Below are 14170 nucleotides of genomic sequence, written 5' to 3'. Positions count from 1 at the left end.
AAAAAATTAAAAAAGCACTGGCTAAACATTCGATGGGCTTCCCGGGTGGCTCAGATGGTAAAGAATCTGCCTGCAATGCAGGAGACCTGGGTTCGATCCCTAGGTTGGGAAGGTGCCCTGGAGAAAGGAATGGTTACCCACTCCAGTATTCTTGCCTGGAGAATCCAATGGACAGAGGAGCCTGGTAGGCTACAGTCCATGGGGTTGCTTGGAGTCAGACATGACCAAGCAACTAACACACAAACATTTGACTGACTTGACCTCTAGCTCTCTCAGCAGACAATAGGGGGATGAGGACTATGGCTGGTCTAAGAACTGGCCTGCGTAGGAGACCAGGTTGTGTGGACTGGACAAGTCTCTCCCTCCTTCCCTCTGAGCCTCAGGCGGCCTGTCTGTGAAATGAAAAGGATGAATTGATGTCCCTTGACCACACAGTAAGCACAGGGACCTTGTGATCACAAATTCTGACACCCATTTCACAGATAAGAGAACGGTGGCTGGTGTAAAGAAGCCGCAAGACCTGTCCACAGTCACACAGCCCAGAAGTGGGATTTGAACCCAGAACAGTCAGCCCTCTCCCTGGTGTAGGTGCCCCTCCCCTTCCAGCCCAGCCCAGCTCTGGTTTCATGGTCTGATTTATTGGTGATAAGTATACAGGGGAGGACCCAGGACAGACTGCCTGGGGGGTGGGCGTGGGGCGGTGTCTCTGTGTGACAGCTGCAGGGAGGAGCGAGGCTCCCCCACGCCACTCCCAGGCTGGGCACCCCTCGGCTTCTGTCTCCCCGCCAGAGTCGTGCCGGTTCCGACGCGGAGGCGCTGGCAGCAGGTGCAGGTGGCTCTGTGCTGGCTTGGTCTCCACAGAGGAGGTGCCATCAGCCTGGGTGGGCTGGACTGAGTCCTGGAGTTCTCACCTTCTGCCCAGCCCAGGTCACCGAGTGCTGGATCCAGGTTACAATGACAGGGACTTTCTTGGGTGTTTACAGCAATGTGGACATCCAGGGCAGTGGACTCTCACCCTGCGGTCCTGGGCAGCTGCACCCCAGGCCCTCTGGGTTTGAAAGTTCGTTGGGGTGGGGTGGGGGGACCCCAAGGCGTTCCGAGCTGGTGCTCCCACTGGTGGCAGGCCTCTGGGAGCGAGGCAGCAGGGGCGGGTGCAGAGGGCAGGGTTCATCCTTGGTCAAGTGGAGGGGCTGGGGTCCCGGGATAAGTCCACGGCCAGTGGTTCCCAGCTGGTGGCTGCTCAGTCTCTCCTGCTGGGCGGGGGCTGGCTGGGCACTACGCCATGCTGCTGGTGGAGCAGGGGGTGCTCTGGGTGCTCCCGATGCTGTGGTTGGTGCTACTGCTCTCCGAGGAGGCCGGGGCAGCCACCGCCACCACGGGCTCCCGCTTGCCGGGGTGACCTGGGGGCAGGGGTGGAGGTCAGGGCCCCGGCCAGGGCTCCCCACTGCCCCAGAGACTGCGCGGGGCTCCCGGGGCTCCCCCAGGTGGTGATGGAGGGGACCTGAGCACTCACTGTGGGGGCCTGGGATACTCACGCGTGTGCGAGTAGATGTACCAGAGCGCGGCGGTGAGCAGGGCCCCGATGAGGAAGGCGCCAAAGGTGATGCCCAGCACGGCAGGCAGGACGAGGCCTTTGTCTGCACCACCAAGGACAGGATGGCTGCGATCAGCACTGCCATCTTCTCCCTGCACCTCCCATCCCCACTCCCCGCCCTGTTCTGCCGGCCAGGAGCGCAGGTTTTGGTGCCAGTCTCAGCTCAGCCACTGACCCTGACTTCTCTGAACCCATTTCCTCATCTAGCCAATGGGCTCATCACACCCACACGTGGCATGAAGCTGTGTTGCTAAGAGCATCCCCCCAAAAGGGCCCAGCCAGGCCTTTGGGGCCATGCCTCTGCCTCCTGAGGCTGGTAGAGATACATTTTTAGGGAGGCTGGATGGTATAATCTGAGCAAAGTATGAGTGGGGCCTGAGAGTCCAGAGTCCCGCTATGTGACCTTAGGTCAGTCCCTACCCCTCTCTGAGCCCGCTACCAAAGTAGAATCCAGAGCACCCCTGAGGGCCCTTCAGCTCTCTTCTTGGGTTTTCCCAAGCTTCACTCTTTCTGCACTCCTGATGCTTGTCTGACTATGGGCCAGGCACCCTGCCCGTAGCCCTCTGAATTTCCATCCCCGCAGTGGGGTCATTAACCTGCCCTCTTGATTGTAGGCTGGGCGTAGGGCCTCCATCCAGGCCCAGGTGGGATGGCCAAGGGGCCGATGCTTCTCCCACCTGCATTCAGTGTCAGGGACTCTTCTGCCCAGGGGGGACCTGGGCCCAGGGGGGGAACTAAGACAGGCTGGGGGGAGCTGGGCTGAGGGGCATCCTCCACACTAGGGGTCTTATGGAAGGAGAGGCCAGCGCTGCCTCCAAGTCCTGTCCAGTCCCGATTCCAGGAGGCTCCATCCCCCAGCAAGGTCAGCCGGCCACCCTGGGGATCAAGAAGAGCCGAAGGCCTGGGATGTGGTCCCATGGGGTGGTCACAAGCAAACGCTCTCCATAAGGAAGACTCTAGCTGTGGCCCCTGCTCTCTGGGGTCCTCTGAGCACCCATTGTGCCCCACTCTGACTTCAGTTCCTGGAACCCAGGGGAGACTTAGAACTCACCAGGCAGGCCGGCACTGACGATGTTTAGGCGCATAGAGACAGTCTTTTGGACTTCCTGGAGGAGGAAGAGAGCCTGGGGTGTGGCACAGCCTTTGAGAGGCAGCTCTAGGCTTCCTCCCTGTCTCTGTGACCCTGGCCTGCCACAGCCCACCCTGGGGCCTTGACTCTGAGCCCCATCTGCACCACCTTCTGGCTGGGGGCCTCTGGGCAAATGCTGGCAGATCTGTGCTGTGGAAGGGTGGCAGCCAGACAATTCTTGGCTGCTCCTGGTGTGTTTCCTGTGAGTTCCTGAAAGGTTCCCAACTCCCATGAGGATTATGGGAGCACCGCAACCATTATCCTTGTGAATGCCCAGAAGCCCGGGCTCACCGTGGCCCAGGGAGAGCCCACTCAGGAGTGGTCCCAGAGGCTTCTCCAGCTTCATACAACTAGAGAAGCTTCTCATCCTGCAGACCCTTTTGTGTGCCAGGGCTTGGGGATGACTGTGTGTGTGTGAGTGTGTGTGTGTGTGTGTGTGTCCAGGGCCCAGTGTTTAAGAACTGGTATACACTGGATGGTGAAGTGTTGTGACAAGTAAGTGCAGAAAATCAGAATTTTGTGTCCTTTGTACTAACCCTCTTCCCTGAGGCCTACTGTTTGTTGAGATTACCATGGTGATCATACTATATGGATAAGATGGGTGGGTGGATGGATTCCTGGGTGGATGGATTGATGGATGATAGCTGGGTGCGATTGTAGAAGGTTGGATGGATGACTGGGCTGGTGGAAGGACTCTGGATGAATGACTGGGTGGGATGGTGAGAAGCATCAACTGATAAATGATGACTGAATGGGATGGTGGGAAGACAGATAGATGGGTGAAATAATGGATGGATAGATGGATGGACAGATGGATAGTGGTTGCAGCTGCATATCCGACCAATGTCCCAAGACATACCACAGCCATCCAAAGGTGTTGGGTGGCAGAAAGAGTGCCCTTGGTACCCAGAGGCCACGTGTCTGCCTGTGGCTGTCTTTTGTCCACTGGTCCCACATCCTCCTGGTCTATCACATCCCTTCCTGGAAAGTCCAGACCCAGAAGCCACCCCTGAAGCTGGGCTGGGCCCGGCTCCCACTCACCAGGGACCGAATCCCGGGATGCATGGTCACAGAGCAGCTGAGGATGCCAGTCGTGGGCATGGGCACCATGTAGCCGCGGAGGAGGAAGCTGAAGCGTATGTCACCACTAGGGCTCGGGGACAGCAGGCTCACGCAGCTGCTCTTGGCTTCCTGGCCCTGAATGAGTTCCACGATTTCCATGTCGGGCCCCAGGTTCAGTTGGCAGCTCTCCAGCTGGATCTTGAGCTCAGGGGTGGATGGGGACACGCTCACCTGCACGAATAGGTAAGGGGGCCGAGGCCCAGTCAGTTACTCGTAACTCTCCACCTTACCTGTTCTCCCGAAATAAGCTAGATTCATTCTAGAATTCCTGCTCGGGAACTTTGATGGTGGAAGGACAGTTACTGGCCTGCCTGGAGCAAAGGAGGAGGAGGTGACATTCCAACCACTGTTTGAGCTCTGCCTCCTCGCTCACTACCCCCACCCCACAACCCTGCACCAGGGTGACCCCCTCCTCCCCCTGGGACGTCAAGATCCACTGGGAAGAAAGAAAAGCTCTGAAAAATCCCAAGGGGCAGCAGGCCTGAGCAGTTAAGTCCAGTACCTGCACAAAGCCCTGCTGGCCCAGCTCGATGGTGTTGGAGGCTTGGAGGAAGTGCGGGCTGAGGTAGAGGCCCAGCTGGAGGGAGAGGTTGTCCATGATGATGCACTGCACCTTTCTCTGTGGGGATGGGAGGGAGGCTTGGTGGGTCTGGGAGGCACCCAGTGAGAAAGCTAAGGGGTGGGAGCAGGAGTCATGGTCCAGAGTTGTTGCCTGACCCTCTTCCTCACCTTCCCCACCACAACTGATATTTATCAAGAACTTGCTCTCAGGAATTCCCTGGTGATCCAATGGTTAGGATTCTGTGCTTTCACTGCTGAAGGCCTGTTGTCTGATCTCATTCGGGGAACTAAGATCCCACAAGCCGCAGAGCCAGAAAAAGAACTTGCTCTGCACAAAACTGACCCATGTGCTTTCCATGTCTCCTCTTGGTGATGGGTCATCCCATAGCAGGTTCCTTTCTTATAACTCCTATTAACAGGACCTTTGGGCCCAGAGAGCTTCTGTGATTTGCCCAAGGCCACACAGCCAATTCGTGCTTGAACCCTCTGACCTGAGAGGCTGAGAACATGACCCTGAACAGTACTGCCCCCACTGCACAGAAGGGGAGACTAGGGCACACTGGAGACACATTGGCTTCCCAGGATCAGGGTTTGAGTCTCCTGAGGCCTGCTCCCCCTGGACCACATGGGTTAGCACGTTGACCGTCCATCTCACCCGCTGCGGTGATGAGCTTGACAGAAGTCTGATGACCACCTGCAGGAAGAGAGCCAAAGAGCTGGTCAGAGCCCGAGAGAAGCCCAGAGGGTATCCCACCCAAGCCACCCATTTTTTTGGATGGGGAAACTGAGTCAACCAATGGCGAAGCTTTTCTTGTCTTTCTACTGAGCACCACACCCACTCTCCCCAAAGCCTCTCTGCCTGGAAGATCCAGGAGGTGCCTGGAAGGGGCACCATCCCTTTTTCCCACCTCAGGTCTTACCTCGTTACTGACCACATTTTCCACCACTTCCATGCCACAGCTGGAGTAGCCGCTGCTCAAGACAAACTCGTCTTCTGTTTCCTCGGCTTGGCAGCTGGAGTCCCAGAAGGTCAGGCTTGTGATGGTACATAGCAGAGTCTGGGCCAGGGTTGTGGGGGGTGTGGGGGAGGCACTGTCAGGAGGCACAGGGCTCCCCAGGGCTTGTCCATCACACCCCAGCACTAAGGATTCGAGACCCAGGGGTCTCGAATCACAGCCACGCCTCTGCTCCCATCCCCATTATTGTTAGGTCTCATCATCCTACACCGTTTAAGAGTTACTACTTTTCCTGAACTTGACACACTTCTGTATCTAGCAATAATATCTGTGACATCATGAGCATATTCTAGACAAATGCATTCAGAGAAATTGTGTGGGTTTGGTTTTTTCCAAAGATCAATGGATGACAGTGTATGGCATCCAGGCCCCTTGGGACTGGATGGCAGTAATGCCAGCCATTACTGATCCCTGCACCACCTCCTCCACCTCCCAGACATCTGCCGGGCCAAGTAGAGGCAGGTAAGAAGCAGGAGATGGGCTGCAGACAGATGGAACTTCATCTTGGCCCTGATACCACACACCCCAAAACACTTCCACATGGACATAGAGTAAAATGTCATTCTAAAATCCCTGAGAACATGCATGACTCATCAAGACTCTGGCAGAGAGATTTCCTGCCTCAGAAAGACTAGAAAAAATCACAAAGGAGAAGATGGCCAGCTAGGATGGCCCAATGTTTTCAAACATCCCCAAAATTAAGAAACACTCTGGCGAAAATTTAAAGAACGATAACAAACCAGGAGAGATTATTTCAATAAGAATGATAGACAAAGGGCCACAAATGTCTTTCTTCATGTAAAAAGCTTATAGAAATAATCAAGAAAAATACCAAAGGAGGGAGGCTCAAGAGGGAGGGAACATATGTATACTTATGGCTGATTCATGTTGTTGTATGGCAGGAATCAAAACAATGCTGTAAAGCAATTATCCTCCAATTGAAAAAAAAATTTTTTTTTAAATACCAAAAAAAATACAGAGACTTTGATTATTATCAGTTACACAGTATCAAGTCCACACTCACTACTTAATGATCAACGAAGTAGAAACTCAAACAAGAATGGAAGACAAGGTTCCACCCCCACATCAGCAAAGTTTTTTAGACAAAAAAAACAATAATTTGGAGAGAGAGTCAAAATGTTCTCATTAATCAGCAGTGAAAATTGGAATCATCTTTTGGAAAGCGAGTTGGCAACATGTATCAAAATTTCCAGAATGTTCCCTCATTTTTGACCCAGCAATCTCACTGATGTAGAAACCTATCTTAAGAAAACAATTCTATTTAAAGAAGAATTTCATGCACAATGACACTTCCTGCATATTTATAATATTACAGAATTGAAAACACCCAAATGTCTAAGGAGGGAGGAGGAGCTAATTATGGCATCTCAATATGATGGGATCAAATGTGTTTTTAAAGTGATATTATTAAGTACATATGAACTTGGGCTTTCCTAGTGGTTCAGAGGGTGAAGAATCTGCTTGCAATGCAGGTCAGGAAGATCTCCTGGAGAAGGGAATGGCTACCCACTCCAGAATTCTTACCTGGAGAATTCCATGGACAGAGGAGCCTGGCGGGTTACAGTCCATGGGATCACAAAGATTCAAACACGACTGAGCACCTAACACATTGCTCCACACCAGGTGAGGTCGTCAGACCTCCTGTAATCCTCACCACCTGGTAGGAACCATTATCAAGCCCATTCTACAGGTGGAAAAACTAAGGCTTGTAGAGGAATGTGATTGGTCCTCCTGCCTGGATTAGGACAAAGGAAGGACCCGTGTCAGCTGGACTGGAGGCCAGGAGCTCCCTTACCGAGATGAGATCCTTCTTGAGTACCAGAGTCATGCCATCACTGGAGCACTTGGGCTGGATCAGGGTCAGAAGTAGCTCCTGGTTGCAGCCCTTATTGGCAGTGGTGATCTCCAGCGGTGTGGGTGAGGGCTGCAGCCCACTGCCTGCAGGATAGCAGAGGGGGCCCCCGCAGACAGTCACTGTGGAGCTCACTGTGCTCTGAGGTGCTAAGCACCTCTCTAGCTAGGTACTCTCAGCATTCCTGAGATGCACATGAGGAATATGGGGCTCCCACCAGCTGCTGCAACTTTCCCAGTTCACACAGCAGCTGGGCGTAGCAACAGATCCCAGGAGAGGGCCAGGGAAGGGAGTGAGGGGGGCAAGGAAAGGGAGTCAGGTGCTTACCACAGCTGTGGGTCTTCAGAGAGACATCACTGGTCAGAGGGAGCTCCACGAAGGATGCTACTACACTGGCGTTGAGCCTCCGGGCCTCCCCCAGCAGGCCTTGGGTTGTGTTTGGGAGTTGGAAACCAGGGTTGATCCTATCTGGAAAGATCTTCAAGGAGTATTCACCAGTGGTCTAATGACAGGGAGAGAGGTAGAGCAAGGAGCTACAGACACAGTCAGGGGCCACACAGCCTGGCAAGATGTGCCTGCAGGCTGGCCAGGGTTTGCCAGGCCTCAGTCAGGCTCTCTTTTGCTCCTGCTGTTTCCCCTGCCTGGACCACCTCCCCTCATCTACTGGTTCCTATCTGTCTTTCAACTCAGCTTGGAGTTCACCTCTCCAGGAAACTTCCCTGATGCAGTGGGCGGGGTTAGGGGGCCTCTCTAAGGGATCATGGAAGGCCTCCTGGAGGAGGTGTCATCTAGGTGAAGGTCTGAAGGAAGGATAGGTAGAGCACAGAGAGCAGAAGGATCATCGTATATAAAGGCTCAGTGCTGGGGTGATGGTGCAGGAAGTTTGGGTTTTTTCTTTGAGGAGCCTTGGGAAGACCTGAACGGGGCTGTGTGGGTCTCAAAGCAAGACTCACCCAGATCTGCATGTTATGGTTGGCGTCGATTAACCAGGACACGTAGGGTGGACCCTGAAGGATGAGCACGGCGGCGTCAGTATCTCTCCAAGCACAGTTCAGCTCCAACTTCACGGTCACTGTCCGGGGCCTGGGGAGGGGGAGACGGATCCCCCCCGCATCAGCGAGGGCGTAGTGCGGGGTGTGGGGCGGGGCGGGGCGGGGGAGCTTGACCAGGAATTGCGGGGCCAGAACAAAATCTGGGGTCGGGTGAGCAGCCCCTGCGCTCCTAACCTGGTTGGTCCTGGGTCTGTCAGCGTGGAAATGGGCGGGGCCCAGATATAGGCGGGGGTGACAGTTCTCTAACCAGGCCGGGGCGGGGCTAAGGCTGGGACAGAAGCGGGGCTTTATAGGGGGCTGGGGCTGGCCGGGCTGGCTCCCTTACCAGGCCTCTGGGCCCGGTAGGATCCTCAGGATGTGCGCCTCCTTGTGGCCAGCCACACCTTCCAAGCGGCAGCCCCGAACCGGGGCGTAGGCTTTCCGGCTCCATTCGAGCGTGTGGCCCATGGCCTTCTGGGGTTCCAGAATGCAGAGCGGTGAGCTCGAGGCTGCGGAGATAAGCGCACCTCTGTCTCCTCCTGGAGCAGCCTAGCATCTAACACACAGGCCCACCCTCTCCCACAGTAATGGTGGGGCAGGCAGGATGGCTTCCAGATGGCGCTGGTGGTAAAAAAAAAAGAACTCTCCAGCCAATGCAGGAGACCTAAGAGACAGGGGTTCGATCCCTGGGTCTGGAAGATCCCCCTGGAGAAGGAAATAGCAATCCACTCCAGTATTCTTGCCTGGAGAATCCCATGGACAGAGGAGCCTGGTGGGGGTACACTCCATGGGGTCACAAAGAATCAGACACAACAGAAGCGACTTAACACAGACGCAGGCACGATGGAGCAGCAAAGAGTGGGGGCTTGGGAGGACCCGGGTTCAAATCCTCTTACAGCAGAGTGACCCAGGGCAAGTCCCTGGCCTCTGTTTCCTCATCTGTCAACACACATTTTATTTAAGGTATAAAACCATGGTGTATGTTAGAGATGCAACCCAGCAACTGCCTGTACATCTTCCCCCTTTTATCTTTCTTACAGTATTTACCGTGACCTGAAATTATAGAATTTGTATACCTGTCTATTATCATCTTCCTACCACAGTGCCAGCTCCAGGAGGGTAGGATCTGGGTTTGTCCCCACAGGGTCCCCAGATGCCTGGCATAGGGCTTGGCACATACTAGGGACATAATAAATAATATGAAAGTGCTATTTTTGTAGGTCAAGAGACTGACAAATGGTAGCAGTTTCACAGAGTTCAATCTAACATTTGATCACAGGGTAACCACTGTCCTAAGTGACCCTGGGCAGATCACATCCCATCTTGGTGCCTTAGTGTCCACATCCGAGGAATGAGACAGAGGAATTCAGATTCCTCCAGAGTGGAGTCCTGAACCCAGAGAGGCTGTTGGGGAGGCAGACCTTGGTCCAGACGAAGGAGGATGGTTTCTGGGTCGTTCAGCTCAGCAGCAGAGGCGATGGGACCCTTTGTAGTCGCCCAGTTGAGGAGCTGGTCCTTGGTGGTGAAGGATGGCAGCTGTGTGGTATTGGCATCTAGGGCCTCGGGAATGACCAGTTTGGGGTCCTGGGGAGACACGTGGCAGCTCAGGACGCTTTCCCTGAGCCTGAATGCCTTCTGTCCCATGCCAGAGGTCAGGAGATAACTGGGGGAGGCAGCTAGTTGGCTGAGCAGAGAAGGCCAGGGCTGAGGAGGCTGAGGCTGGTGGAGCCGAAGTCAGCCCACAGGCCCCTAACTAGGGCCCCTCAGAGCCAGATCTGCCCCATCTCCTTTCCACACCTGGGGGGCTGGGTGGACACACATCCATGTTCATCCACCTGTTCAAACGTCACCCTCCCACTCCTCCATAAGCATCCTCATTCAGTCCCCACTTATCATGAGGCTCATGTTGGTTTCCCCGACACTCTTGTGAGGGACAGTGGCTGGCTTGGCCACCCCTGCATGGGGCTTGACACACAGTAGGCACTAAGAAATATTTGTCTGACTGTGTGCTGGGTCTTGAGACCAGCAATAAAGATCCTGACATGGCACACGGCAGGTGCTCCCCGCACATGGAAATGGAGAAGGGAAGATAGAAGACATGGATGAATAAATGAGTGAATGAAAGACAAACGATTGGTCCCTGCTCTGGGAGATCTAACCATCCAGAAACCAGTCATGCCTCAAGTCATTTGAAACAACAGAAGACAGAGGATATTATTCTATAAGAAACAAAAGGAGCAAGACAGGTCCCTTGAAAGAACAGAGATGAGAATCTGGGTGGCTCTAGCACCTCATTGCCTCCACTGCCCATGCCTCAGCAGAGACTGTGGTGGGCTAAAGAAGGAAATAGGAAAGACTTCCTGGGGTAGAAGTCAAAGGATTCATAGGAAGCTGCTGGGGCCATGGACTCAGAGTTCCTCTTCCATCCATCTCTAAAGCCAGAGGCATTATGCTGAAGCAGCAGCAGCATGCGAGCTTCAGGCTAGATACTAAGGGGGACTGCCTGACAGTGGAAATAGGCAAGACATCAGAGAATGGTCCACTTGGAATGGAGTAGGACTTTAACAAGGGGGCAAAGTGATGAGGACCTGGGTGAGGAATCCAGTGCCCACCCCCACCCCATGGAAGGGCTTGGACAGCCGTCTAGAGCTGGAGAGTTGGGTTGGGTGGGGAGGGGGAGGACTTTTACCATCTGACCCTCAGGGTCAGCTCTGTAAAATGGGAATGTAATAGGGATTAAAGGGCGTTTGTCAAGCTCTTGGCGCTGTGTCTGGTACAGAGTCCTGCGCCCTCCCCCGGTGAGACTCGGTCTCTCCAGAGGCGTCCAGGCTCCGGCTACTTGGGGCCAGCTCCGGAAGCTGCGGGCCGAGGTCGCGCGCGGCTCCGGCGGTCCATCCGCCCCCTCTCCCGGGCCCGTGTATTCTTAGCCCCGGGGAGGAAGGCGTGGCCGAGGCCGGAGCCGGCGGCCGCTGCGACCTTCCGGCCCGGCGGGCGGGCGGGCGCTTTTCATGTGCCCTGCGTCAGCCAGAGCCCCGCCGGGCCTAGAGCCCGGGGCTGGGCCGCCAGAGGGTCGGGGAATGGGAAGGGGGGAAAACGGGAGGTGGGGAAGAGGAGCCGTGGCCGGGCCTGGCTTGCCCGCACTGGGAGCCGTGGGGTGGGTCCCGCTGCGTCCTCCCGGTTGGCTGCGTTCGGCCTGCCCCGTCCCTCCCGTGGGGCTGGGGGGCTTCCATGCCGGCCCGCTCCGCCTGACTCTGCGCTTCCTGCCGCCAGTCGCGCACCCCCTCAGCTTCTCTCGCTGTCTAGGCCCGCATCCCAGGCAGCCCGGGACGGGGGGCCTGTCTTCAGGTCCCTTCCTCCTCTCCTGCTCCGTGAACTCTTAAGTCTTTCAGAGTCGTCTGTTCCTCCCACAACAGGCCGGCCCTCTTTCCGTTTCCAATTTTTTTTCTGTGTCTTGCTCCCACTTGTTTTCTTTGCTCTCCCCCGAGCTCCGGCTCTCTCCCCTCTGCTTTTTCTGGCTGTAAACAACAGCTGCTTACATCTGGTGGGGGGCCACCTCCCAGGGCCCTAAACGTGGAGGAGGCAGTGCACCCGGCCCACCCTACCTCCCTCCAGCCCTGAAACCCCTGGCTGTGGTCCCAGCCAGTGGACCTTCTCTCTCTCTGGTGGATGTGTCTGACATTTAAAATTTGAATTTTTTTTAAAATAATTTTTCTCCAATTTAGGCCATGTAAATTATAGCAAATCTTGCAAATTCAATACAGTGAAAAGAACAAAGCAGATCTCTGCTCCTCATCCCTCTCCCCAGCCAGAACTACTGTTAACACATTGTTAGGTTTCTTTCTGGCCTTTTTTTGGTCTGTACTTGACTATTTTCACATTTACATCTTGTAAACTTTTTCAAAGACAGTGACAAGGTTATTTTATGGAGGAGTATCAGTGAGTCCAGTTCTCCCACTGGACAGATAGGAAAACTGAGGCTATGAGAGAGGGTTGGAGTTGGCCAATCTGCACATCAACCTGAGGGCTTCCCAGGTAGCTCAGTGGTAAGGAATCTGCGTGCCAGTGCAGGAGACGCAGGTTTGATCCCTGAGTCAGGAAGGTGCCCTGGAGGAGGAAATGGCAACCCACTACAGCATTCTTGCCTGGAAAATTCCATGGACAAAGGAGCCTGGCTGGCTATAGTTCATGGGGTCGCGAAGAGTTGGACACAACTAAGTGACTGAGCATATACGCACGCACACACATCACCTCCCGAGTTTGATTCCCACCTCCAGGTTTGGGCTCTTCCCCAGGTTCTGTTGTCCTTTGTGTTCTCTCTGGCAGGGAGAGAACCAAGGGGTTCACCAGGAAGGGCCCTGGTGAGTAATGTCAGAATGAAAAAGAGAAGCAAGGGACCCTGGCCCACAGAGGTGGACAGCTGCTGCTAAGTCGCTTCAGTCGTGTCCGACTCTGTGTGACCCCATAGACGGCAGCCCACCAGGCTCCGCTGTCCCTGGGATTCTCCAGGCAAGAACACCGGAGTGGTTGCCATTTCTTTCTCCAATGCATGAAAGTGAAAAGTGAAAGTGAAGTCGCTCAGTTATGTCCGACTCTTCGTGACCCCATGGACTACAGCCCACCAGGCTCCTCTGTCCATGGGATTTTCCAGGCAAGAGGACTGGAGTGGGTTGCCGTTGCCTTCTCTGGAGGTAGACAGCAGAGGCCTCCCAAAGCCCGTGCCTGAGGCTGCGGTTGGAGGTAACACACTCACGTAGGCCAGCTGGAGTGGGATTCCTGGTGCCTGCAATTTCAGGAAGATGGATTTGTTCACGCTGAGGATCAGCAGCACCTCTCGGGGCCGGATGCCACCTTGCTTGGATGTCTGGAGAGTCAGCTTCAGCTCTGATATGTCCTGGGATGGGGGCAAGGGGAGAGACACATATACAAATCAGTCAGGCTGCACCAGCGGTGTGTGCCACCCAGGTCAGCAGCGTTGACTCATTTACTGTCAGCTTCCATTTCATTCTCCCTGCCCAGCTTGTCCACTCCTGTCTTCCAGAGCCCAGCACAGTGCCTGACCCTCAGGCAGGTACCCAGAAAATATTTGCTAAACGAATGAAAGATGAGTCTCAGCAAATCCAAGGAAACTTTTTTTTTTAATGATCAGAGGAAGGGATACATTGGGAGTTTGAAATTGACATGTACACACTGCTATATTTAAAATAAAATGCCTGGGACTTCCCTGGTGATCTAGTGGCTAAGACTCCATGCCTCCAATGCAGGAAGCCCGGGTTCAATCCCTGGTCAGGGCACTCTATCCCACATGCCGAAACTAAGAGTTCATATGGTACAACTAAGACCTGGTGCAGCCAAATAAATAAATATTTTAAAACAAATAAATGCAGTGAGCCTAAACTTTATTCAGTAGTCAGTTGAGGTTTATCAATCCGTTAAACACCTGCTGTGAACCAGCCTGTTTGACTTTAGAGCATACTATGTGCCTTTTCTCTGTCCCAATGCAGCAGTGTTGAGGCATCAAACTCTGCTCCCCAATTGCAGTATTCCTATTTGCCTTACTATTTTGACGTACTAAATACTCATGTTTTGTCGGGTAATACCATTATTTTGATATTTTATAAGAAATGTGAAGTTGAAATCATTTCAGTGTCGAGAGTTACTGACTGCATTAAAAAATTTAATTGATCATGGTATAGGTATTTAGAATGCTTTCATAACAACAACAATAACAACAAATACCTAACATTTATATAGTGCTTCCTAAGTGCTTGAACTGTTCTAAGTGCTTTACACATTGACTCATTTAATCTCACGACAACCCTAAGAGGTAGGTACCATTGTTATTTT

At 53.9% G+C, this 14170-nt stretch overlaps 1 protein-coding gene across 3 annotated transcripts in view; it reads right to left on the bottom strand.

Annotated features, from left to right (window-relative positions):
- Nucleotides 1–617: 617 nt before the first annotated feature.
- Nucleotides 618–14170, bottom strand: part of ENG (endoglin) — a 31915-nt gene continuing 18362 nt past the window's right edge. The window contains exons 3-15 of one of the 3 annotated variants that reach the window (XM_043916790.1): nucleotides 13077–13217; nucleotides 9748–9910; nucleotides 8673–8835; nucleotides 8249–8378; nucleotides 7623–7797; nucleotides 7239–7381; nucleotides 5327–5464; nucleotides 5062–5100; nucleotides 4348–4464; nucleotides 3765–4016; nucleotides 2646–2718; nucleotides 1536–1637; nucleotides 618–1400 (exon numbers count right to left, since the gene is read on the bottom strand). In XM_043916790.1, the coding sequence (XP_043772725.1) occupies nucleotides 1276–1400; nucleotides 1536–1637; nucleotides 2646–2718; nucleotides 3765–4016; nucleotides 4348–4464; nucleotides 5062–5100; nucleotides 5327–5464; nucleotides 7239–7381; nucleotides 7623–7797; nucleotides 8249–8378; nucleotides 8673–8835; nucleotides 9748–9910; nucleotides 13077–13217 (1761 nt within the window). In that variant the 3' untranslated portion in view covers nucleotides 618–1275. Of the gene's footprint in view, nucleotides 1401–1509; nucleotides 1638–2645; nucleotides 2719–3764; nucleotides 4017–4347; nucleotides 4465–5061; nucleotides 5101–5326; nucleotides 5465–7238; nucleotides 7382–7622; nucleotides 7798–8248; nucleotides 8379–8672; nucleotides 8836–9747; nucleotides 9911–13076; nucleotides 13218–14170 lie in introns of those variants that run through there. The other 2 variants (XM_043916791.1, XM_043916792.1) reach the window with 2 other exon arrangements.

This window comes from Cervus elaphus, chromosome 11 (assembly GCF_910594005.1).
Source record: "Cervus elaphus chromosome 11, mCerEla1.1, whole genome shotgun sequence".
Lineage (NCBI taxonomy): Eukaryota > Metazoa > Chordata > Mammalia > Artiodactyla > Cervidae > Cervus > Cervus elaphus.
This window is presented reverse-complemented; position numbering and strand designations above follow the sequence as displayed.